Source organism: Osmia lignaria, chromosome 10 (assembly GCF_051020975.1).
Source record: "Osmia lignaria lignaria isolate PbOS001 chromosome 10, iyOsmLign1, whole genome shotgun sequence".
Taxonomy (NCBI): domain Eukaryota; kingdom Metazoa; phylum Arthropoda; class Insecta; order Hymenoptera; family Megachilidae; genus Osmia; species Osmia lignaria.
Window position 1 is genome coordinate 14,075,084 of NC_135041.1, and position 26,301 is coordinate 14,101,384.

General features: G+C 28.0%; 6 protein-coding genes across 18 annotated transcripts in view; 4 read left to right on the forward strand and 2 right to left on the reverse strand.

Moving 5' to 3' along the window:
- Window positions 1-229: 229 nt before the first annotated feature.
- On the forward strand, window positions 230-9,407 carry LOC117609763 (uncharacterized). Of its 8 annotated transcripts, XM_034336449.2 has the most exons (23): window positions 233-508; window positions 572-645; window positions 716-868; window positions 945-1,239; window positions 1,309-1,361; window positions 1,436-1,513; window positions 1,582-1,854; window positions 1,964-2,068; window positions 2,157-2,225; window positions 2,286-2,435; window positions 2,523-2,717; window positions 2,801-3,221; window positions 3,329-3,477; window positions 3,543-3,762; window positions 3,828-4,094; window positions 4,165-4,621; window positions 4,711-5,392; window positions 5,476-5,856; window positions 5,977-6,141; window positions 6,202-6,394; window positions 6,528-6,642; window positions 6,712-6,790; window positions 6,859-7,090. In XM_034336449.2, exons 1-23 carry the CDS (start codon window positions 436-438, stop codon window positions 6,952-6,954), a joined length of 4,743 nt encoding a protein of 1,580 aa, XP_034192340.2. In that variant the 5' UTR covers window positions 233-435; the 3' UTR covers window positions 6,955-7,090. The 8 variants fall into 8 exon arrangements, with proteins under 8 accessions (XP_034192347.2, XP_076546515.1, XP_076546514.1 ...); XM_076690399.1 differs by lacking the exon at window positions 6,859-7,090 and adding an exon at window positions 9,266-9,407 and having other exon boundaries at window positions 231-645; XM_034336437.2 differs by having other exon boundaries at window positions 232-645.
- Window positions 7,078-12,951, reverse strand: Haspin (haspin). 3 transcript variants are annotated; one of them, XM_034336492.2, is made up of 11 exons: window positions 12,294-12,950; window positions 12,113-12,210; window positions 11,834-12,050; window positions 10,037-11,762; window positions 9,233-9,493; window positions 8,986-9,139; window positions 8,760-8,922; window positions 8,407-8,688; window positions 8,105-8,257; window positions 7,876-8,018; window positions 7,078-7,808 (listed from the first exon to the last, which is right to left on the reverse strand). In XM_034336492.2, exons 1-11 carry the CDS (start codon window positions 12,306-12,308, stop codon window positions 7,583-7,585), a joined length of 3,438 nt encoding a protein of 1,145 aa, XP_034192383.2. In that variant the 5' UTR covers window positions 12,309-12,950; the 3' UTR covers window positions 7,078-7,582. The 3 variants fall into 3 exon arrangements, with proteins under 3 accessions (XP_034192383.2, XP_034192367.2, XP_034192374.2); XM_034336476.2 differs by having other exon boundaries at window positions 12,113-12,951; XM_034336483.2 differs by having other exon boundaries at window positions 8,407-8,674; window positions 8,749-8,922; window positions 12,113-12,932.
- A 177-nt stretch (window positions 12,952-13,128) lies between these two features.
- LOC117609818 (putative phosphatase phospho2) lies at window positions 13,129-14,560 on the forward strand. Its single transcript, XM_034336541.2, has 2 exons — window positions 13,129-13,364; window positions 13,814-14,560. The coding sequence occupies exon 2, from the start codon at window positions 13,814-13,816 to the stop codon at window positions 14,558-14,560; it is 747 nt and encodes a 248-aa protein (XP_034192432.2). The 5' UTR covers window positions 13,129-13,364.
- Window positions 14,537-21,161, forward strand: LOC117609809 (zinc finger MYND domain-containing protein 11). Of its 3 annotated transcripts, none has more exons than XM_034336516.2 (8): window positions 14,537-14,644; window positions 18,152-18,562; window positions 18,639-18,969; window positions 19,052-19,365; window positions 19,570-19,602; window positions 19,725-20,207; window positions 20,274-20,456; window positions 20,557-21,161. In XM_034336516.2, the coding sequence occupies exons 2-8, from the start codon at window positions 18,167-18,169 to the stop codon at window positions 20,677-20,679; spliced, it is 1,863 nt and encodes a 620-aa protein (XP_034192407.1). In that variant the 5' UTR covers window positions 14,537-14,644; window positions 18,152-18,166; the 3' UTR covers window positions 20,680-21,161. The 3 variants fall into 3 exon arrangements, with proteins under 3 accessions (XP_034192407.1, XP_034192397.1, XP_034192417.1); XM_034336506.2 differs by lacking the exon at window positions 14,537-14,644 and adding an exon at window positions 15,062-15,286 and having other exon boundaries at window positions 20,557-21,159; XM_034336526.2 differs by lacking the exons at window positions 14,537-14,644; window positions 19,570-19,602 and adding an exon at window positions 15,066-15,286 and having other exon boundaries at window positions 20,557-21,156.
- Window positions 21,162-21,488: 327 nt separating this feature from the next.
- On the reverse strand, window positions 21,489-22,624 carry LOC117609835 (protein LZIC). The gene is made up of 3 exons (XM_034336559.2): window positions 22,302-22,624; window positions 22,054-22,189; window positions 21,489-21,978 (listed from the first exon to the last, which is right to left on the reverse strand). The coding sequence occupies exons 1-3, from the start codon at window positions 22,400-22,402 to the stop codon at window positions 21,637-21,639; spliced, it is 579 nt and encodes a 192-aa protein (XP_034192450.1). The 5' UTR covers window positions 22,403-22,624; the 3' UTR covers window positions 21,489-21,636.
- Window positions 22,625-23,084: 460 nt separating this feature from the next.
- Eif4g (eukaryotic translation initiation factor 4 gamma) overlaps window positions 23,085-26,301 on the forward strand; it is a 35,209-nt gene continuing 31,992 nt past the window's right edge. Inside the window, exon 1 of one of the 2 annotated variants that reach the window (XM_034339765.2) lies at window positions 23,085-24,025. In XM_034339765.2, coding sequence (XP_034195656.2) covers window positions 23,839-24,025 — 187 coding nt within the window. In that variant the 5' untranslated portion in view covers window positions 23,085-23,838. The remainder of the gene's footprint in view (window positions 24,026-26,301) is intronic. The other variant, XM_034339766.2, reaches the window with a different exon arrangement.

Below are 26,301 nucleotides of genomic sequence, written 5' to 3' on the forward strand. Positions count from 1 at the left end.
TGCGTACAACGTCTAAGCGTTACTCACAGCATGTTTCCGCGTTATCAAAAGGAAGGATACACAGTTATGAAATTATATTTTAATATATTTTCTGCCTCAAGCAATTCATGATGTTTGAATGATGCAATTATATACAAAAATATTATTTGTAGTAATATAATGATTTACTGTAGCAACTTATCGAATAAAATATTACTTGATAAATGTATCAATTGTATTGATCACCTTTTATATCGTTTTTAATTTTGTTTCTTAATGGTTACTATGATATATACATATGTAAATAGAAACAGTAAAATGAATAATATAATGTGCTTTACAAAGTATATTTTTAACAAAGATTTTAGACTCCACTAATAATATGTTTATAGCAGTAATAATTCATATATAAGCTAAATATTCCAAGTATCCAAGGATACTTAGAAAAAAAGCAATATGTCTTATGCAGAACATGGTCCACGAATTTTTTTAGCTAATAAATATAACGCTGGAACACCACTGATATACGGTGATTATGTTTTGCCAAAAAAACGATTGGAAGGTCGATTAAAACTTTATGATTCTTGTTCAGATATTAGAGCATGGAGTCCGAACTATTTAGAAAATTCACGTTATTTTCGTGAACTCAATGAAAATGGTTCACCAGTATGTATTTAACAAAATATATGATTACCTACCAAAAGAATCGTCTTTTACGTATTATTTATACTTACAGATTGGAAAAATAATACCATTTCATGTTGTGATTGATAATATAATTCATCTGAATTCACAAGCTCAAAATGAACTTCAGATAGTTAAAGAAGAATTGCAAAAATATAAATGTCTTAAACTTTCTCCTAAACAAGAACAACAATTACACAGTTTCGTAAGTAATTTTTTTATTTTAAAAGTATTTGCTTATTTTTGTAAATTCTTTAGTGTCTCTATATTACTTCTTACAGGAAAATAAAGAAGAAATGAAGAAACGGTTGCAAAATGATAATTGTACTACATCATTTCCTTTAAGGGATGCATTTGTTGATATTAGTAAATCAGTAGCTACAATTAATTCAAATTCATGTTTATCAATTCATATACCCTATAAAGGTCATTTTCAAAATAATATAAAAGATGAATCAACTTTACGAAATCGATCAAACGAAGTGTGTCCTTATTCTTTAACCGCATATGATTCATCTTTAAATAATTCTAATTTAGTACCATCGTTTCGATGTATTAAATCATTTCTCACTGAAGGTACAGTAAATAAATATATAAAATATTCGCAACTTCTTTACAGTTTCAATTTTTATCCTGATTTCTCAGATTTTAGTGAAAAACCATTACCCTGTATAAAATGTATCGATGTAGCTGTACAAGTAATAACACATTAATAATAATAAAAATTTTCCACACTATTAATAATACTACTTACACAAATCCTTTGTTACAGGTAGAAATGGAAATGTGCAATGCAGGAAAGATAGATAGTCAAATGGCTAAATATTTCAATAAAAGTTCAACTAAATCTGTATGAATGTATTCATATTTTTCTATATTTTAAAAATTATTATTATTTCTACTATTATTATTATTTAGGTAATGTCACAAACTTCATTTGCTTACAAGTACAGCGATGAAGATAATAGTATGACAGAAACAGGCAGTAGTAGTTTACAGACAAATAATGATAAAGAACATAGTTTTGAATGTGATGCATCTTGTAGTGAAAGTTCACAAAATAGTGAAACTACAATAGAATTTTGTACTGAAATGCAAGCAGAATCGAATCTTGATTTACATCAAAGGATTCATAAAGGAATTATTATTCAAACAGAATCAAAAATCATTGCTTTAGAACATGAATTATGTGTATGAAATCCAATATTTAATCTTATGATAATTATATTTCTATTTTATTTGTAATCACTGTTCATTTAATTTATGTTAATAACTTTAATATTACATGCCTAATTTCAAGGTGAGAGATGCTGATTTAAAAGAACTACAAGATGTGAAAAATGATTTGGAAAAATCATTGCAAGAAAAGGAAGATTATATCAAAACTCAACAAGAGAATCTTAAAGCAAGTATATAAACTGTATTGTGATAGTGAGATAACATTACTTTTTTAAAAGATTATGGTTTATTAATATTTTGTAATTGTTACATAGTTATTATATGACCGACTATTGAAATTACATCAGCAACATAATTATGAAATAGAAAATTTAAAACAAAAGGTAACATATATTGCATACATTACTCAGTTTCTTGAATTTCTTTATCTTTTATTCTTTTAGCTCCGTGATTACAAATATTTAATAGAACAACTCCAACAAGATCTATCTAATAAATATGAAACTTGTCATTTACAATCACAAGAAATAGAAAAGCTTAAATTATGTGTTAAAGATGTAGCAATGCTACAGTTGGAGAAAACTTCCTATATAGTTAGTAATTAAACATATTAATAGGTGAATGTTTGTTTCAAACGATAAATACTACTTCTTCTTTTCATATTCATATTTTTATTATAGGAAAAATTACAAGAAATGGAACAATCAGTTAAAAAAGCTAAAACGTGCAATTTAGCATTGCAACAAATAAAAAGTATCTTGCAAGAGAAAAATGAACTTAAAAAAGAAAATTATGAACAATGTCATATATTGATAGATCAAGAAGAAGAAATAAATCAATTAATAAATGAAATATCTATCGCATATGAAGAACAGGTTTGAGTATACATGTATACTCATTCTATATGAATTAAGTATTCTATTAACTAATAACTATTATGTTTTATATTAATAATTAGAGAAAGACAAAAGATATATTAGAAAATTTAAAGGCTGAGATTCATAATAAGGATATTAAAATTTCTCAATATGAGAAAGAATTACTTTCTATGAAACAAGAAATTAGTGACTTTTTTAATAATTTGAAACATGCTTTAAACAATTTGGAAGAACTCAATGGATTATGTGAAGATGTTTATAACTGTACAAACTGTGAACTGGATATTAATGAAGAAGCAAACAATGTGTTGCAAAATATAAATACTATTATGACAAGATTCCAGAGTTATAAAATAGAAAGTCAAAATCTTGTACAAGAAATAGAAAATTTAAAGCGTTGTATAGAAAATAATAAACAACAAATTCATCTCGATCAGAATTTCAGAAACATAATTGACGAAGACTTTTATTACGAACCTGACATAAATTTAAAAAATACAAGTAACATTATATACAAAAGCCATATATATGTATACACACATATACATAACAGTAACATTGTTCTGATAATCATAAAAATCCTTGTTACAAATGATTTATTTGTTTAGGTGGAAAGGACAACATGATTGTCCTAAATATCAAACAAGATAAAAGTAGTACAAATGAAATAGAATTGGAAGAAGTTTCTAATTCTGTTAACAGTAAAAATTCCTTATGCACAACAAGCCACAATTTAGATATCTATAAACATAAAACTGTAATATTTTTGTTAATTTCATTTTCTATAGTGGAATATTAATAACAAAATGCTCTTTTTAATAGGAATGTCACAATTACATTATCAAACTGGATAATAAGACTAATATCGATAAAGTAGAAAAAGAAATCATTGAGTATTTTTCACAGTCTCTAATTAAACTTCATTCCCTTACTCAGAAATTAAAAATATATGTAGAAACTGAGCGTCCCTTTGTAATTAAACTAATTTATAAACTCCATGAAATTCTGGAAGATATTCAATCAGCTGTTAATATCTCTCAAGGTGCTTTTATAGTTTATCTATATTCTTATATTTGTTAACACAAATTACATGACTCTTTTTATTAGATATTACATTGAGGAAGCTACGTATTTCTAAATTATATAGCCAACATAAAGAAGAATATGTAAAGTACAATTCTTGTGTTGAAGAAGTACCCACTGATTTATTCAAAATACAAAATAGAATAAATGAATTTATTGAAGCCATTCTATATCAATTATTAAATGAAATATTACGCATAGAACAAGAAAGTTTACATAACAGGAAAATTAATTGTGCGTTTGAAATGTATTTCAAATCTTGTATCGATCGAGTGAATAAAGTCGTTCAAGGTATAATTTTATTCCTTTACTTAATACCTATAAAATATCAACAGTCTGTATAATAAACGTTATTATTAAGGTGCTGGAGATCAACGCATACAAATAGTTGACGTAATTGAAAAGCAGCAAAGAGAGTTGCAAGAAAAGGATACAGAAATAGCTCAATTAAAGAAAGAAATAGCAGAACATTTAGAAAGAAGAAGAGGGGAAGGTGATTGTTTAAATCAACAGGAATTTGAAAAGAGCATTGCAATTAAACAAGAATTATCAAAAGTGATTACAGAACTTAATAATAAAAATGCACTTATATCAGAATTAAAAGGTCAGCTTCAAATATTTAAAAACGAATTGAAGAGAAAAAATAAGAATTTGTACAATATTAAAAATAAATTATGGAAAGAATGTCAACAGACAAGGAAACGGTTAACAATGAAAAATTTAGAAATTAAGAATTTATACAAGAAGCTTCACAATCTCTCTAAAATAAATGATTTAAATAATGCTATGGAAAACGAACTTTCAAAAATGAAGAAAGAGTAATAATATTTTCTTTACTTTCAATTGTTATCTATTTAACTCAATATTTAATATTTTCATTGATAATGGGTAATTCATATTTTTATAGATTATCTGACATTCAACTTAAAAACAGCATCATCCTAGAAGAACAGAAAGAAGAAATTAGGAAAAGAAATACGATTATTTCCCAAAAAGATGAAACTATAGTTATCTTAAAAAATAGACTTGAAAAAAATGAAACCATTTCATCTCGAGAAATCGGGGAACATGAAATTGTAGTAAAAGAAAAGGAGGATGAAATTGTAAAACTACAAAATGAAAATAAATTGTTAGGTGAAAAATTAAAAGATAATGAGAGTAAATTCATCAGAATGAATCAAACAATTACGTCTTTAACAGAACAACGTGACAAAATTAATATCATATATGTGGTGCAAGAAGATCTTGCAAAATTAGACAAAAATAAGGAAAAATTGAAGGTTGAGCTTAACAGCTTGAAAGTGCAACTTGTAAATGATCAAAATAACAATAAAAAACTTGATACTGATTTAGGCATAATTCTACATGAAAATGAGATTTTACAAAAATATGTAGAATACTGGAAAAATGAAAACTCTGAATTAACAATGAAACTCTGTAATAAAATTTCCGAAGAAAAACTAAAAAGCCAATTATATGCTCTTTCCAATAATATACTTCAAAAGCTTGAAATCCTTAAAAAGCAATGTACTTCAGAAGAAAATTTAGCAAATCTTCAATTTAGTGAACACTCGCTGAATAAATGCACAGTTAATAAAATAATTTTTTACATTAATTTTGTTTTGTTTCGTGTTTCGGTTTAATATCATTAATTTATTTAATTTATTGTTAGATACATCAAGATGAGATAATGCCATTAACAACGAATTATATAAATAGAGATTTTAAATTAAAAACTAATAATCAGGAAAGAGAAATAAAGGAAAATGAAATAGAGGAAGTTGAATTGCGACAACTACTAAATACTGCAAATATAACAAAAAATATAAATACAACTAGTTGTACAATGTTTAAACAGTTTGAATCTTCAGAAAATAACAACAGGAAAATGAAATACAAAACGATATCTTTCGAAAATGTGCACTATGAAGATCAAAATGAAATTGAAAATTCACTAAATGAAATTGAAATTAGAGATTGCAAAATAAGAAATTATACAGAAACCATAGAACAATTAACACAAGAAAACATGGACCTTCGTGCTGTTCTTAAAGTGGCTATTACAATTTAGTTTTATTTTATCAAGTATACTGTGCTATATTATATTAATAATATTTTTCGTGTATTTAATCATATATTTCTTTATTTCCATGCCTTCAAAATTATTGTAAAGTCTCAAGCAGAGTATCAAAATAAATTAACATTAATGAAGAAAAATTACGACAGCAGTTTAAAGGCAGTGAATGAAAGGCATAAAAAAAATATCGAAATTTTACAAACTCAGTTCGAAGACAATTTAAAAAGTGAAAGAATTTTTGATTCGGAAAACTGGTTGCAGGTATGTAAATTAGCATGCAGATAGTAATAATGTAACTGAAGAACAATAATTTTATTTCAGTCACTAAACATGAAAGAATTAATGGAACTTAACGAACGGATAAGCGTAATTATTAATAGCAATTCAAATTTAATGTGTGCAAAAAATAAAAATCAGTGTTTTTACGAAAATGATGTACACAAGGAATTTTATACAAAAATTGATGAAATAGAAGAAAAGATAGAAATGAGGCCAAAAAATATATATGGAAGAGGTAACAGAAACAATATTTTAAAGATAATATATCTCCATATTTTATCATGTACTTACATGAATAAAATTAACATAAATATTTTGTTTTAAAAAATCCCATGCTTTAACAAAAATTGTATTTTCAATTTTGAAAGAACAAACTAATACACGATTAGAAAAGCAATGGCCACTTACCATTTTTAATGATATACAAAATTATCCAACTTTACAAAGACAAGATGATAAACTTAGTTTGGAGCACAGTATTAGGTAATATATTAATCTCACTGATCCACAAGCAATATTATCAGATTGCGTAGTATAATTGTACATTCATAGATATCGTTATTGCGAAGAAAAGCCCTCAGAACTGGAAAACAAATATGAAAAAGAAAAACAAGTAGAAAAAGATAGTACTGTAAGTATAATTTTTCAAAATTATAGTTTATATTTTAAAATTGTATATTTAATATAAATTCTTTTCAGTTTGATCAACAAAGATGGAATTTTATAAAGCAATGTAGCGCATACCATAAATTGAGCACCACTTACGAATATTCGCGGACTATTCACACAGATTAATTTTATTAGAAAGTTTTTTTTTTAAATAAAACTTCTTAATAAATTATAAAAAAATAATTTATAAAAATTTGTAACAAGTGCAACATATTTTTACGCACTTATTCCAAATTTTAATGTTGCAATATTTTTGATACTTGATTTGTTCAACTGCGGATGATATAATTAATGTTGAAAACTTGAATAAAGAAAACTCAAGATGAATTATAACTTGAAATTATAACTTATGTTTAATTCAGATATAAATGTAATAATATAAAAATTTCATTTATTTACAAATAATTTAAAAAATATGTCACTACTACTTAAAAGTAAGAATAGTCAAAGGTATATAATACATCAAAAACTTACGAAAATAATTAATTAATACTAAGCTACTAAACATCTACAAAATGGATCAATAACTTTATTTCGTAAATAAATGAAATACTAATATTTGTACTAATACTTATCAAATCCGCATATTCTTTTTTTCTTGATAATATGATGAATTCAGCACCTACTTATGCACAACTATTTTGTCTAGTGCCTATAAATTACCATAAAGTTGAACCATAATTATTAAATGTTTATATTCTTGCACATTTTTTATACACTCTTATTTTCTTGAGCAAGTTATGATACATTCCGTCTATGAGTCGTTACACACCAAATTAACAATTTTATCGCAATTTGATACAAAATCAAAGGCACTGCTGTACGTCAAAATTTCATTTTTCAGTTCTTGGAGCTTTTTAATGTTATTTTGATGAATTCTTAAGTTTCTTTTTCTGTATCTAACTGCTGTAATCATTTTATCTAAAGTATAGTGCAACCATAAAATATTTGTGTAAGGTTCAAATTGTTGCCAATCATTTCTGAAATAATTTTTCAAATAAGTATATAATTTATTAATCATTATAAAAAATTTATAAAGATACTTACTTAACTTTATCTCTCATTAAGCGATATACTTCAAACTGGTATTCACCTTGAGCAGTGAAAAGGGTAGGATCTAATGCAAGATCATTAAACACACTACATCCTTGATATGTTACTCTTGAAAGAGTGAAATCTATAATAGATACCTAAAACAAAAGATTTAATATTTCATCTTCTTGTAAGAATTACTTTATTACTAATTAGAAAAATAATCGTCATTTCAGTTCAGTACCTTTACACCTTTACTAATTAATTTAATCTTTCTTCGTCCGAGTTTGTAATATACATGAGAATCATTTGTTGGAGATATTAATATATTTCCCCAATGTAAATCTCTATGTTCAAATTCAACAGCTTTTTCTGCAACTGCTAATGCTAATGCAGCCTGTCAATAATCATTGAATACATTTACTTATACTAATTTATATTACGTATAAGTTGTTCATTTATAAAATATATTACAATTATTAATATTTTATTAATATAATTAACTATAATTCCAATACATTGTACAAAATCTTAAAAAAGGAGTACCTGTATAAACAATATGTGAGCCTCCTCTGCTGTATTAAATACAAATGCTTCTAAATCTTGACCACCGTGTCCAAGTTCCAAAACAATATATAACTGATCATCATTAAAAACTGATGGACAATCATTATCTGAATGCTTTTCTTCATCATAAACATTCCAGAGCTCAACAAGTTTTTCTGGATATTTTCCTTTAATACATTTGATATTTTTTACTTCTACAAATCCATCAGAATTATATTTTGTGTTAAATCTTAGATTATGTAATTCCCTAAAAATATTAATCTTAAAAATTAATGTTATAAGTAATATTCATTAAAATTGATATTTCACAGCTATAATTACATTGCAATTACAATTTCTGATAATATTTCATGGAATTTTTTTTGTGGTTCACCATTTACATATTCATTGCCTTCTATAGGAATAACTTTTATAACTGACTTTTTGTCTTCCTGTGCATAAAGAAATACTTCACCATATACACCTTCTCCAATTTTTCGACAATGTTCTAAATACCTAAAAGCACTATTAAAATACTATTTTCAAACAATGTATAATATTATATTTATGTATGCTTACGAATCTGTAAAATACGCAGAAAATGGTATGTAATCTTCCTGTAAACATTTTTGTAAAATGACTTCTTTTGCTGTTGAAGTAACATGTTCTTTGATATCACAACCAGTGAAATCATCATCACTGTGAATATTGCACGCTGAAGATTTCTTAGGATCTAAATAAAAAGTAAAATATATGTAATTGTAGTTAATTGTTATATTTAATGTTCAAAGTAGTCAATATAATAAACAATGAAATATCAACTTACTATTTAATAATGTATATCTTTGACTTTTTACAGGAACAATGCCATAAACTTCAAGAAACGGAGCATCTTCGATAGATTCAACAGTTTTGTGGATTGGAACAACACAAACGGATATTCTTCGTGAAAGATGTCCAAAATTAGTAGAATCACAAGTTCTGCTTTTATTATCATCCAGTTTACATTTAGATTCGTTAATTGCTTCATTGCATACTTGCAACTCTTTTCCACTACTATTCTCTTTTATGCAACTTTGTATAATTCCTATAAATGAAGCTTTTAATTGATACTGTTACTCTTTGATATAAATCTAGTTTGTTTCTTTAACGAAACCCACCCATTTACCACGTTACCTATATTAATGGTAGTCATATAACAGTTTATATGTATATGTATGTATGTATCTATATATGTGAATGTTGAATATATACATATATATATAGTTCCTCTAGTTTTATATATTTATTATTTAAAAAGTAGTTAAAAAGCAATGTATAGCTTTTAAAAAAAAAAAAAAAAAAAAAAAAAAAAAACTGAAAAATAAGAAATGGAAAAAAAGTACATATATGTATATATTCTGTTTATGAGTGAAAAATAATGAAATATTAATGTTTCAGGTTAATGAGTTTTAAAATAAAATTTTGTTTTACTAAATGTGTAACAAGAAAAACGAGATTCAAATGTTTATGAACTTTACTTTAAACCTCCTTCACATTGCAACAAATGTAATTTAAAATTCAACTTACATATAATTTTGAAATATGTAAAAAGATGTTTGAAATATTTATTTAATCATATAACAGTTACCTTGTTTCTGCATATTTAGGACATCTTGAACACTATTCCTCCATCTTTTACCTTTACCAATAGATAACTTGTCCAACCCAGATATATTTTGTATATTGTTCAAAATTGATAAAGATCTTGCCCAAGATTTGCCTGGTTTTAAATAAATAGATTTCTTTATTTCTACAGATTCCTTATTATCTGATTCTTCTATTATATTTTCCAATGAGAACAATTTTTCCAGTGATAACATCTGTTTTTTGGGTTCCTTTCCTCTTTCTAAGTTTATCCGTTCTGTATTATTATCAGAATCTTCAAAAATACTAGTCATGTCCAAATTCCATTTACAATATTGTTTTCTTCTTTTTGAAACTCTAATAGGATCTTGTAATCGTTTCAATATTACATAAGAATCATGCACACTGTGGTTCTTATCATTATTTACAAAAGATTTGTCTGTAATTGATGTATCATTTTTTTTAGGCAAACTTTCAATCTGTTTTGATGCATTTTCTTTATTGAGACCGCCATTTGTTTCTATCATTTTTACATCAAGTGAGGCATCTAAAATCACTGATTTAGACAAATCAGATAACTCGGACGATATTTCTTTTATTTTATCACACGTTACTTTTATGTCAGTACTATTTATGTCTACTATTATCTCATTATCTGATGTACTATTTGTTTTATTTAACATTGTATTATAGGTAGACATTTTATTACTTACTGCAACATCAATATGTAATTTATTCCCAATATTTTCATCGGTATCATCATCAAATAAAGAATGAGATCTGTTACAATCAATAGAAAAATTCAACTGATATTTCCTTTTTTCCGTATCTACGACTACACATTCTTGTGCCAATTTATTTGATACATGAATCTCTTTTATTTCATTTATGGAATTATTTCGCACTAATTTAAGAGATTTTTCGCATGTTCCCTCTGTTGAATGTTCTTTTTGATCGCAAACATTATTGTCGTTACAATCGAAAATGGTCAGTGAATTTTTTAATAGTTTTAAATTGCACTTACTAAGATTAGTTATATTTGTCACATCAGTAGATGGCAAATCAGATTTGGCGTGCAAACATGCGTTTACTTCATTAGAATTATTAGAAACTGAATCTTTATTATCTGCAGTAGTTGAAATATTATCTTCAAGCATTATTGAATTGTTTAACTTATTAGAAAGTCCAATAGGTGATAAAGAAATTATATGAGATTTTACTGATCTACTTTTAGGTGTACTACTGAATATTCTTCCACATTTTTTCCCAAAATTAAAGAACTTTGCATTTGAATCTACATCTAATTGCTTAAGTTTAACAAAACAATACCTTACATCTATATCATTACATTCTACATTTTTTAGATTTACTTTGGTAATGTCTTGTTTTGATAATCGTTGCTTTTTTGATGTATTTTCATGTACACCTAATGACAAATCATTTTCCATTGAATTTACTTTATTATCACATCTTATTGTGCTAAGTGTATTTAAAACCACAGAGCATGACTTCATTTGTATATTTTCTGTGGATTGCTTGTTTAATCCACCAATATCTTTTGTACTCTTCCCTAAAGTATATTTCTTATAATTTTTTCCCTGTGTTCTAATCTCTGAATCAATCTCTGAAGGTAAATTTAGAGAATCAATGTTTAAATGTGTAGATACTGACTTGTTATTGTCCTTTGTTTTACATAATTTATATCTTTTATAAGTATCACTTTTTTTTACCTATTCAATAGCATATGTATATTAATAATTAATCTTACAATTTTGAATATTATTAATACAATAAAACTTACCTTAGATTTTATCTTGTTTCTTTTAATTTTTTTCTTTACAACCTGCATTTTTGGTTTCTCATGTACTATCTTTTGTACAGAAATTAGTTTTTTATCAGTAACATCACTCCATTCAATAGATTTATTTTCAGACTCATTATCATTCCAACTAGTACTAGTAGCTGAATTATTATATGAGTTTTCATTGTTACATGTTTTAGCAACTGGTGGTGGAATTCTGCAAAAACATTATTAATAAAACAATGTACACATATAAAAAGATTTTATAAAATTGCGTACCTTGTATTTCTAGCAAGTCTATCAAACGTTGTGTCGAAAGGATCATAAGACATGGAATCATCATTGGCTTCTTTCCTTTCAACATTAATCAACTTTTTCTTGAACAAAATAGGATTTTTGCTATCGACATCATATGAAGATTGAATGTGTAAATTCGGATATATTACTGCTACATCCTTACATTTCTTTCTTTCATAAGTTCGAATTGGTTTGGAGAACTGTGGATTCATTTTGACATTTTTTTAAATAATATATCTTCTTCACGGAAATGCAACGAATATTTTATACTTATAGTTATCATTTATAAGTAGAAGTTGAATTTGTAAACATATTTTTAGCTCCAGAATAATTAAAAAAACCTGCAACGATTCAATTGAACGATTATTTCTTAAAACCGCACTTATTTCTTATTAGAGACCGGGTCTTCCTGCGTCTTCTTTGAAACTTGAAACTGAACGATTGAATAATGATAATAACAAGCATTAATTGCATAGTATCATGATGCGTAAGGGGAGCCCAATGCCACGCTGCTCTGCGCCGTCTAGTTTAGACGCGCGTGAATTGGTCCAATTTTAAATGAGGTATTCTGTTTTAAACGGTGTCCAAACACTTTTTACACTCACTGTGCTTACATAACTCTTTATGACCATTCATGACATGCGTCACCGAAAGCTTCACTATAAAGCCTAAATCTTTCAGCCTAAATCAAAAATTAAATTTATTGAACTGATCGGTAAAGTGGTCAGAAATTTGACCCCTGCGCCATCTGTTCAAAAACGTCGAAATCTACATATAAGTATACCAGTCTCAATTGATATAGTAGAATGTGACACGAAAATAGTAAAAAGCATTGGATGATAAATAGGTCTATTTGTTTTAAAAATGCAAAACATGGAAATAAATGTATCCAAATTAAGATAATTTTTACACATAAATAATTATTTTTGTACAATAATATTATATAATAAAGAAATATTATACGGGAATAAAAGTGACAACAATATACATAATGTGTGTAATATAAGCATAGAAAATAATGGTAATACAATTATGTATTAATATAGTAATTTATTTGTGGATAAACAAATAAGTATGTATATATATGCTCTAATTTATCATGGCATCTAGCGTACTTAACCTGCAAGTGACAGTCATCGGACACCTGTCCAACGGTTCGGTTGTATACGTTTCTTCTTTCATATTTCAAATTAACAAAATTGTAGTTTTATGTATGCTTGAAATTTAATTAGCAGTAAGTAACATACATTATTTTCAAATAACCTACATAACTCATTAATATGATTTTTATAATTAAACAATTAATTAATTAATTAATTTATCCAAATAAATATATTTAAATATATTATATAATCTCTTATATCTTGTTAATGTTAAAATTACCAATTTCACCTTTCGTAAACATTAAAAATAGTACAATGAAATACATACATATATAGAAGCAGATAATACAGCGAAAGTATAAATGTGTATTGTACATACCTACATCAAAGCCTACTCTTTGCCTACATTCACAGGGCGGTATGTAAGTACACAGGGCTGGGCAAATTTTCGAATTATCTACAAAGCAAATGATATTGCGGGAATATATAAATGAAATTATTTGAATTTAAACGTATATAAAAAGAATTTTAGTAACAATTGAAATCGCTTGTATTTGTAATTGTATTTACATTTTAATAGATGCATCGGTCCGTACTTGTCGCATTCGACTTTGATCATACGATCGCCAATGATAATACTGATGTCGTGGCTCGAAAGCTGTTACCCAAGGAAAAATTACCAGACAGCGTTAAGGATTTATATCGTTCTAGCGGTTGGATCCCATACATGGGGAAGATATTTGAATTGCTACATAGCAATTCTATTGATGTAAAACAAATTAAAAATGCTATCGTTAATATACCTCCAGTGCCGGGTATTGATAAACTTTTAAGAGAACTACATTCTCGTGGTTGTGAAATTATTATTATTAGCGATTCAAATACATTATTTATTAGCGAGTGGTTACAAAGTAAAAATTTAAATCATGTTATCACTGAAACATTTACAAATCCCGCGAAAATCGGTGACGACGGTATGATAAGGGTAGATATGTATCATATTCAAAATTCTTGTAAATTAAGCACCGTCAATTTATGTAAAGGAGAAATTTTAGAAAGTTATATTAAAAAAAGGAACGACGAAGGAATACATTTTGATAGAGTGGTGTATGTTGGTGATGGAAAAAATGATTTATGTCCGATTTTACGACTTTCTGAACGCGATTTAGCATTTCCACGGAAAGATTATATGCTAGTAAAGATATTAAATGATAGTAAAAATTATGAAGTGCCGAAAATACAAGCTGCTGTTTTCCCATGGCATGATGGTATTCAAATCTTAAACAAATTAGAAGAAGAAATTGGTCTTTCTCAATCTTCTATGTAATTTTAATAAATAATAAATTACTTACTACAGAGGAATAAGTATGCGAGAATTAATGATTACAGTGCTATAGTCATTAACGTAAGTGTAAGTATAGTATGTATGTACTTGTATGTATTGCATGTAATTCATTCATTCAAGCCATTTTTGATTAATAGATAATGTTAAATATAATAACGAATAGAAACAAATGTTTGCAAGAACAATAAACTGAAATTGAATTATATTTAAATGAAATAGTTATGTACGATTTAAAATCTTATTCTTAAACTTCATTGTACTTAAAACTAAATGCATATTCAATCTTATCGTGCACAGAACGAAAAACAGTGATAAAGAAATTAAAAAACCCCTGCCCCCACCCGACAACAATCTTAATTGCGCTAATGCTGTTTTATTAAAAAATATTTAATACATACTGGTATAGTTATGTATACCTGCTAGAAAAATGAAATATTTTGAATTATAAGATGCGCGCGCATTGCTAGAGAGTGAGGTTAAGCTTGTGACGTGCGCGATATGTGCAATGTAACTGCGCGTCTCTAATATTAATTATTGTCTTATTATTGCCTACGGGCGTCGGCGAAAATTTTACTGTTACCTTAAATACATTTTATTACAGGACGTGAAAATATGAATTGATAATTAACCGTGGTTTCCCAAGTTCAAAGTTTTGTTTACGACCTAACAATAACGATATATGAATTGCAAATTTGTGTCCCAACTTTGGTAAGGATATTTAGATTCTTATATTCGTAATTAATATTACGAAGTAATAATGAATCGTAGGGTTGAAGTAGGGTTGTTTATTCGTGTATTATTATGATTCATTACAATGGAGGAATTCGATGAAATAAGGTTTAAACTATATTTCGGTGGTTTTACTAACAAACTTAACGGTAGCATGTATATAGCTATAACGCCATTTATTCGTACAATAAAACACAAATGCATGTAATACACAATTTTTATAATATAAAGTTATAATTAAATTTTTCTTATATAAAAGCATGGTTCTCAACTCTCAGGTGCAAGTAAATATGTATAAAAATTAATTCATACAACAGGATGTATAATGTTTGTTTTCATAATGGTTGTATTAATTTCTTGAAGCTTTACCATTTTAAGATTACAAATATTTCGTAATATGCCAAACATAGTCATACTTAAGCATGAAATATTTATCAACCATTCAGGTATATTAGAAAGTGTAAATACTTTCAATAGGAATTCTAAAAGTATAGGTGTCCATAACAATATTCCACATAATAAAGACACCTTGATAATATCAAAAAGCCTTAATATATTTCTTACTTGGTTTATTGTATTTAAGCACAGTTTTTTTTTTCTGTCAAATAAAATATGATAATGTTCATTGTGTTCATTATATTCATCATTCTTTTTATTGTAATCTTTATGAAATATTCCTATTTTCTCTAATGAAGTACAATTGTTTATTGATTCTTCAAAATCTCCTTTCAAGTTCTGCGTTGATGTAATAGTATTTAAGAGTATTTCATGTTTTGCTTTTAACTTCTCGAATACAACTTGACAATTTAGTTTACCATGTTGGTGTAAAACTGAAGAAAATAAAATTGGCAAAAAATATATTATAAATACAAATATAAGGAGATGTAATTTTAAAAATTTAATTGACATGTAACATTCATTGGTTACATATACTTGTATTATTTTTGATATATTATCATTTTTGTAGATAATGACTTTGATAACTGATAATACATTTTGATCATGTGAAATAGACTTATGTTGTAAATCTTTTAATACATTTTGTTTCAACATTTCTTCATATTCAGAGTTATTTTTATGATAACTTTTGATGTTATATCTCATAGGATCATCTGATATAATTGATGCATTATACGATATTTTATTAACAACATCTTGATTATCTTTAATAACTGTTTGTAATTTTTCAATAATATTAGTATCTATTTTATGTAAATTGTCTTCTTTTATTGGCATGTCAGTCAAAGAATTTCTCATTAAATAATTGAATAACATTGATTTTTTGTTATAACTGTTTGTATTATATTTTTGCAGTATACTGTTATTTTGTAAGCTTATATCATTTTTTAAATTTGTTAAACTGTAAGTGTTTTTATCCTCTGTCAATAGTATATTTTCGGTTTCATTTAATACAGCATTAATAATATTTTGTACTTTGAATATTATTTCATTTACTTTGGTATCATTTAAATCTGATGATTTTATTAAATCTTCATTGTTAATATAATCTTCATGGAAAGTAGTTGGATATGTACTAGAAGTAACTTTCTTTTGTGCAATACTTATAGGTGTGATATTATTATAACATTCGTCAAAGAAAAAGTTACTTTCAGTAAAACATTGTATATTTTCCATATCCTTGTTATAATTTTTGTTATCATAATGAGCTAGATACAGAATTCCTGTAATAAGAATAGGCATAATCCATTGGCTTACTAGCAGTATACTAGTAACTCTTTTACCTTTTTTAATTTCTATACACTTAAAAATTTGTGCAAACTTCTGTTTAACTATCAAAAGCTTTTCAGATTTCTTTAGCTTTAATATCAAATCCAGCTGCATTTTAAAGACTTGATTTATTACTGGTATTTCACATTTCTTTGTGTTGTCTGGATCAGATTGATTGATATCACCCAAATTTTGGTGTATTCTCTCTTGAAATTGTAGAAATTTAGAACACTGATTCTTCAGACTGAATACATTCAAGTTACATTGTACGGAAAACGTTAATAAAGACACGAATGAATTTGTAAATGGAAAAAATAACATTCCATATTTCATTATAATATAAATAATATTACATTCTGGAATTATGTTAAGATTATTTTCATTTATAATAGTACTAAAATCTGCATCAATTGTTTCGAGTTTAATTTTCTGAATTTTAACATTTTCATTCCATGTACTATCATTTAAATAATAAGTACTACTTTCATTGTTAAAATTTGTACAGGCAATCTTTCCTGTATAATTTATGAGTAGCATGCCTGATGTAAACATAGAAAATAATACATCAGATATTGATAAAATGTGTAATGGTGTATTGATCCATTGTTTAAATTGCTTTCTTAATAAAATCACAATTGTAATAACACTGGACACCAATAATGCAGTTGCACTTACACTTAGCGTTATAAAGTACATATTACATTCACATTTGTTAAAATTTTTAAGTATTCAATTGTTCAGAATAAATGTTGCTTGTGTTGTAGACTTGTGGTTTCATTTATACTGTTTAACAACATACTACTTTGAAAAACCATTAGGTATAAGTATTACATTTTGATAAGCCATGTTTGTTAAATATGGGGGTATCTTGACAACTGTTATACATTTTAGGTATTAGCATTGCAATATGTGGGTATATTGATTAATAATCATTTTTGTAACAACAAATGCTGGTATTGATAATATGTTTGTAAAGTAGAATTGTATTTTAACATTCTGCAGAATATTCATTTGTGTGAAATAAATAATCTTTAACACTTCTTAAAATAATGAGAATAAGATCATTTATTTAAAAATATCGTGTCAAATATAATACTTGTTTTATGTTTGTTTTAGTTCTCACTTATCATCATGTCTATTCGTCGAAGAACTGATCCATTTATGACACAGCGAATATGGGATGCTATCAAAATAACTGTACATCAAAGAAGTTTGCCAAGTAATGATCGTATGGTTCGACACCTATCTAGAGTTTATGGAATTACAGAACAAGAAGCACAGGAAGAATTAAACAAAGCAGTTGACGATGGACTTGTTTATTTAAAAAGAGTACCAACAAAGAGTGGTATAGAACAAGAAAGTTACAGATTACCAGCGGATACTGTAAGCAACGATGATCACGACTGGTATTGTTGTAAATGTCAAAAAGCAGGAGTAGTAGAATGTTGTGAACAGTGTCATAGGGTTTACCATCCTGAATGTCATGTACCTAATAATATTAAGCTGAAAATGTGTCATTTCTGTGAGGTAAGTGTATTGTATTAAATATTATATTATTCTTTTAAATATTATATATCAATTGAAGTAGAATTAATTGTTACAGAGTATAAATAACGACACATACCAAGATAAAATTGATCTTAATCACATTTTAAGCTTCACTTGTGGACATCTGAAAGCAAAATTACCTCCGGAAATTACAAATCGTACTATTGTCTTTAATCATGATCCTATCGTTACTGCAAACAATAAATATTCAGGCCCAACTTGGATCAGTGAAGGTGAAGATGCGTGGCGACCGAATGTTCTCATAAAACACCATATGGACTTGGCAATAATGGATTCAAAAATAAAAAATAATGAATATAATAATCTTGCTGAATTTCGAGCAGATGCACATAATATTTTGCATAATATTATTATATATCACGGAGGTAAATAATCAGAGAAGGAAGTTTTTGTTAATATGCAAAAATTTTGTAAAATAAAAAATTTTTGATTTCAATGTTTATTTAGCTCATAGCATAGTTGGAGAAATGGGTCTAACAATGTATCAAGATTGCTGCTACGATCTTCAGGAAATTCGTCGGTGTGCCGATTGTTACAGAATATCAAACGAAAAATCCGAGAAAATGTGGTTTTGCATACCGTGCAATCCACCGCACCAGTTAGTTTATGCAAAGCAAAAGGGATACCCGTACTGGCCAGCTAAGGTGATGCAAGTTAATGGGAACATTTACGATGTCCGCTTTTTCGGAGGTCATCATATGCGCGCCAACATCGAAAAAGTGTTCATTCGTCCAATCACTTCCAGTCTACAAAGTTTACAGGTAAAGATATGTTAATACTTTCCCCGGCGTTCAACGCGAAATTGTCACGCGAACACTATGAAATTCTCGGTTTAGGTTACACTCCATTTACAGTGTATCGTATGTATCACTGACACAATAGAAGAGAACTGTTGAGAGAAAGAAATTTAGAAATTCTTGTTGCACTTAGGTATATTATTATCTTAACAACGAATTCTTGCATAGCCTTCGGAAAAAGGAAAGTGGAAAGAAATGAAGGTATGCACATATTGTGGCGTAAAGTGTACAACTAATTTCTCATTTCTACGTTTCATTGTGCAATCGGAAGAAGCTCGACCTTTTTTTTTTTTTGTTAAACTTGCACAATTTACCTTCCATAGATAAAAAGATCCACTGCTTGGAACAGAGCATTTGAAGAACTGAAGCATCATCAAAATTTGCTGCTAAAGTTGGGCAAGTACATCAACGATTTGGACATCAACAACGATAGCGATGGTCCAAAACCGACCAAAATTCGAAACATTGAATCACATCCGAAGAATTCTACGAAACAACTTCTTAAAGATTTAAGAGTGAAAGTCGAACGTCTCAGTTCGGATAGTCACAATGATATACTACCAACTCAAGAAGCGACAGACAATAATGAACGATCTACGATTAAAGCTAAAAGCGAAGAACGTCAAGTACCTTGCTTACCCGTGGCAGAAGATGAACCTGCAAGAGGGATATCTAGCACCTGTCCTCAAGGTTTGAAAAAAGAAGGTTCTCAAGAGGACATGGTTACATCTAGTTCTCAGGAACCAAGAACTAAATGTGTTCTTGTACAAACAGAGCAAATACAGACAGAAACGCTACCTGCAAAGGTACAAAATAAAGTAACTGCATTGATCATTTACGTTTATCGTATACTTATACGGTCCGTTTTATAGATAAAAAGGGAACGCAGGACATCGGAACAACCAACTACAACAGCGGTAGAAAAACTACGTCGTGAATTAGAGCTGGAAAAATGTAAAGAATTGGAAAAACTACAAGCTGAACATGCTAAAGAATTGCGACAATTAACAGACAGACATCAACAAATTATATCAGAAATAAAGAAGAAGCAATGGGTAATCATTCTTCAGTAATTCTTTTCTGCACCTATATTTTACAAATTATGTCTTTATATATATATATATATATGTTTTAATTTGTACATTCTAATTTCAGTGTTACAATTGCGAAGCTGAAGCAATATACCATTGCTGTTGGAATACTGCGTATTGTAGCACTGATTGCCAACAAGTTCATTGGCAACGGGAACATAAAAGGGTTTGCCGACGTAAACGGTAATTAATAATGGATGCAATAAACATAATAATTCAGTAATGAGTCTGTAAGAATACAATTAAAACTATTGTATTTGTAAAAAAAAAAATGAAAAAGAAAGAACAGGAAAATACTTTGTAGAAGCACATTAATATATTCTTGACAGTAAAGTGACACTTGTTTTGTAAACTTTTTCCTTAAATGGAAGTATTTGTAACATGTATACAAACAAATGTTTAATCTGCTGTTATTTGTAACTACTATTTTTTTTTATGTTTGAGACTTCAAATAAAGCTAAGTATTGAAGGCGAGTCGCCAAGCGCGACTTTGCAACCGAAAAAATTTGCTTTGGAAATTTCAGCAGAAGCGGAACAATGTCATAAAGAATCGTGTCATTCCCTAACGTTACCGGTCTTGGGTCCGATAATAAACAATATCGTAAAAATTGAATTTTTTTGATTTTTTTAATTTCACATTTAATGCCAGTAAGATACATTTATCGTTTTAAAATACTGTATGTTGAAATAATATGTAACTCTGATGTTCAGTATTAAGACCAAATATTCGTAACTCATTATTCATATGTTTATATCACATATGTGTGTATACATATTTACAAGAATTATATGTCTCGTATTATATGCGTAAATATACGTATATTTCCTTGAATTTGTAAATAATTTATAAATATGACGGTTGAATAAAACTATACATATTTTACATACATTATGCAATAATAGCATAATATGACTAGAAACGAATGTGAATTAGGTTTATATTTCATAAAAAATAACGTATTAATGTAAAATAATATGTTATACAATTTACTTGTATAGCCTATATTTTATTTATTATATTTATATTAAAAGTTGTCCCTAATTAAATTATGTAATGTAACTATTACAAACAAGTTATTCTCGTACAATTCGTCCGAATCATTAATTTATATATTTTATACGAAAAATCTAAGCAACTAAAAATTTAAGTATTCTGTGTTCTAACTTCATCACCTACTACTGCTATGGCCATTTGACCTTTCTCTGTACTTTCAGTTATTTGCACATAATTTGTTGTATCAATACTATTCAACCTTAATTTTTCCAATAATTGTAGCTCTTGAGGTTCCAATTTTTCTCCAAGTTGTCTTAATGCATTTAATATCTCCCCGCGTTGGCGATCGCTAGCCTCTGTACTTAGTTTTCCAAGTTTCATATCACAATCTAATTGAGCTAAACGTGTTCTAAGCTGTGCTGTTTCTCGTTTACCAAACATTCTAATAACAGCAGGAGTTTTAAATGCTTCACTGATTGCTGACTGTGTTGCCTATTTGTTTAGGATTCAAAATATACATCACTGTATTTCATGAGACTTAACAAATTATCTTTCATTAGAACATACCAATTGTATTGAACTTAGTTCATCGACTAATGTTGTATCTCCTGATATCATTCTCTGTAAACTTTCATTAAAACTTTGTAAATCTTCTTTTGTAAGCTGCATAGCTTCTTCATAAGCATCTGCATCTAATAAATTCCTGTTAAATATTATAATTTTAACAAAATATGTGTAATAAAATTCATAATAACAAATAAAATATAAACCATAAAATTCTATACAGAGTTCTAAGAAAGACTTTCTGAATATACCGATTTTCTTCTATATCTTCTAATTGCTGTACTAATCTGTCCAATTGCGCTTCTAAATTTCTTCTTAATTTTTCTGTTTCTAGTTTACCTCGGGAACTCATTTTTAGATTGAAAAGTTGAAACAATTATAAAAGTCTGGAATAACAGTGAAAGATTTCACCTGGCGCATAAAGTAAGGTTAAGATACAAATGAATGCGATGATATCGCAAACATGTATTTGTCGATATACATTTAATTTTATAAAATGGTTTTAAACAATTGTATATTTTTCAATATATTATTTTGTATATCCATAGTAGTTTTAATGCGTATATATGTAATACAATATTTCTATTTAACAAAGTTAAATGAAAATTATTACATTACTTCAATTGAAAGTTTAAGCTGTTATAAATAATATATAACTTAATTGGTAGTAGTAAAAAAATGTAAAATAAAAACATATCTTGAAAGATTTTATTAAAAACTTTTCAAATTATATTTAAAATAATTAAATATACATATTATATACTAGTGATCTATGTAAATATGTACATATATGTATTTAACAATCTTTGACACAAACAACAATTAGTCAAATAGTTATCTATTCTATGTTTATTATGTAGTTTATGCCAAATATTTGATTGGTTACTGTATGGATGTATTTATGTATGTATGTAGAATTTTGTTTCGTTACGTTACCACAAACCATTTGTGTCGTTTCGAAAAAATAGTACCTCTCGGAATGAATTAATTAATGCAATAATAGTTGCGGTTTATAATTAAATAGTTTGATAAATATTAATTATTAACGAAGTTTTTTTTTATTTATATTAGACTTTATTTGTGGAAATAGATGCGACAAGTTGATATATTTTTGTATTACCAATGAAGGAACGTTAAATTAGAGGAAATGGAAAGAAAGGCGTGCTGTGGTTGTGCTCAATGTATGGTGCGCGTCGCTTCTTTTTTCTTACAAGAAAACAAGTCATCCACTGTTTGTTATACAGTTCGTACGACATTTTAGGCAGGTAGAGTAACGTGGGTACGTTATTGTCAATAATATTCAGTTAGTTTCACAAGGAGAAGTAAATGACCGTGAGCAATTGAACGCTACAATACCGCGCGCGAATCTCAGGAAAAAAAAAAAAGTGATAAAAGCGTAAACACTTTTGGTCGAATGCATCAATGAACAAAGGTTCTGCGCAGAAAAAGTGTATAATTTGTCAACGGATATAAAGGAAAAGTGTGTTTTTAGAAGAAATATTGTGGAAAAAGCGAAGACTAAATTTTGTACATGAACTGAGTGTGATTAAAGTGCGCGCGCGTATAAACGTGCCACCAGTTTCCTACGGGTGACCGAACGCTAACCATCATTTTGCGTACATCCAATTGTTCTGTAAAATTTGCTTGGGCAAAGAAGTCTTTCGACAAACATTACGCTTAACTACGCGCGTGCGAAAATAACGTACCTATGAGGACCTCAGCGAGCCACATAAGGCAACAAGCTTTGAAGGTAGTGGAGAGTTTAAAGAAAGGAGGCCTACGTTTGCGATGAGTATGCCGACGAAAGGGAAGCATCACCATCTGCCCCATCATCAACATCATTCTCAACCTCATCATAACCCGTCACAACATCAACCACAACTTCTAGTGAACGTCAATCAACCAAGTGTCCATTCGACCCAAAGTTACAACACCGTGGTTACGAGCAATACTCCACGCTTTATACCTAATGCAGGTGAGTATCAGTTATTAATTTCATTTGTTATTTATCCCAACTATTTATACATTTCAATCGTACCATTTTCATGTTTTTTTTTTTGCACATGTTTTTCTACGCAATTCGAGTTAAATGTGTATTTCAAGTACGTTGAGGTTATGTTTTGAGGTTAAGATAACCATGCGGTCCATGTGGTTGTCCGTTAGAGAGTTTTTGTAAAAAATATCTACAATGACGCATTTATTTCTGTTATTGTTATCTTTACGACCATTTTTAATTTATTTATTGTTTTCATTACGTTTAATATTTATTTTTCTATAAAAAGCAAAATAAGAAAATGATCGTACATTGATCGAAGAAGAAGAATATTATATACGTGCAAATTAAGTAATCTTTTACCCAATCTTTTTGATTATTAATTTAAAAACGGTACATTGATATAATATCGATCGAGCAGCTTAGTCTGTACGATAAATGTTCTTCATTTAACCTTTATTCATTTTTCTTTGTTTCTGATTTGCTTTGCTATTTAATGCAATATTTGGAAAGTTGTACTAAATTCTATTAATTAAATTTATTCGGTTGTGCTATAATATCTTGCAGCTTTTCATTTGTTTAAAAATAGTTAATGCTAATTCTTTTCAACAAAGTTTGAATTTCTCTTTAACTACGTATGTATTTTAATTAGTTTATTACCCGTACTATAAAAAGAACGTTAATTGATAATATTTTATTACATATCTACTCTTGTGAAACGGTAAATATATACAACGAAATTAACTTAATGAAATTATGGAAGCCATAAAAGATACTGTGTAATTATGCGAGTTCTACTACTGTCCAATATATCGAATTTATGTAGTTATTAATTTTTTTCCCGTTGTCTATGCAATTGATAATTTATCTAGTTGTTTTGTTACTTTTTAATAAATAGGGTATTTATTTCTGTTTTGAAGTAATAGAACAAAACAGCATATCTTAACCTCGTGGGTAAGATGTAATTAAATAGCAAATAGAGTTGTAATTATATTGTAAGGGAAGTACTTTTCGTTTCGAGTATTTTTAAATGTCGGTAATGCGAAGTTAGTAATTGTTTTTACAAGGAGCTTATCGAAGACGTTTAACACATCAATGTAATGAATTGATTTTCTGTATCGATTATGATTTTCGTACGGTTAATGGTTCGTTGTATCGTGGGTGTGTCTTTATCTCAAGTTTTACGCGAAAAGACGGAATTTTATTACGAAAAATTAACAAAGAAAATATATACTTGATACGTGTATAAATAAAAACAAATTAGAGAGGGGGTCGGCGGAGGGGTAGAGAAGAAGAGTGGGGGAACAATCTGTTGAATCTTACGAAAGTTTTCTTCAAGTAAATCAAGTATCGTTTAACGGACAAATTAAAGGTGAAATAAGGATAATAGATATATGGGTCGGGTCGTGTGAAAGGATGTACGAAGATGTATCTAAGGAGAAAACAGGGAAAGAAACCACGAAAGGAAGAAAGAAGGAGAATAGGATGAAATGAGGCGACATAGCTAACTTGCCGAAGGCTTACGGAAACATCCGAGCATCGAGTTCGGCTACATGTCGCGCGTAGTCTGTGTACATGTGGCAATCAAGCCACACGGTACACACGTTTCTCGTTCTCTTTTCTTCTATCTTATTATTTGGCTTATAGTGAAAATAATCGAGTGCAATTTTACTAAGAGTATAAACAAGTTCACGACAACACGATAGGATCGTGCATATAATAAATAAAGGATCATTTTCCTTTCTTTACGGCGTAATATTTTCAAGGCTGTTTTGTAATCCTATGGTTCGAAATATCAAGACAGAAAGATTCACTTCTCTTTCTCTCTATTTTTTTTATCAAAGTTAATTTATACTTTTTTCAAAACTTTCATTCGATACGTTGTGCATTTTGATTTTAAATCAACGAAAGAATTGTGTTATTTGTGTACTAGCCTATAAAATTATCTTTGCAAGCAGCATATGGTTGTTACAATGCATATTAGGTGTACGAATTGAAATAATAGAATCAATTCATCGTAGTTGTCGTGTAATGTGAATATCATACTTAAAAATAGAACGAGAGAAAATATTGCTTGATACGTGACAATCGAAATAGTCTTTGAAAAGAAAGTGTTGCTACACGAGTGAGTTAACGAGATAGTAGTAACAGTAGTAGCAGTGGGTATTGCCGGGCCTTGTGGTTACTAACTCGCGCGAAAACATCGTCTTACTAGTAGAGGTATCGTCGTGTTTGCTACCGCGGAGGTTATATAATTT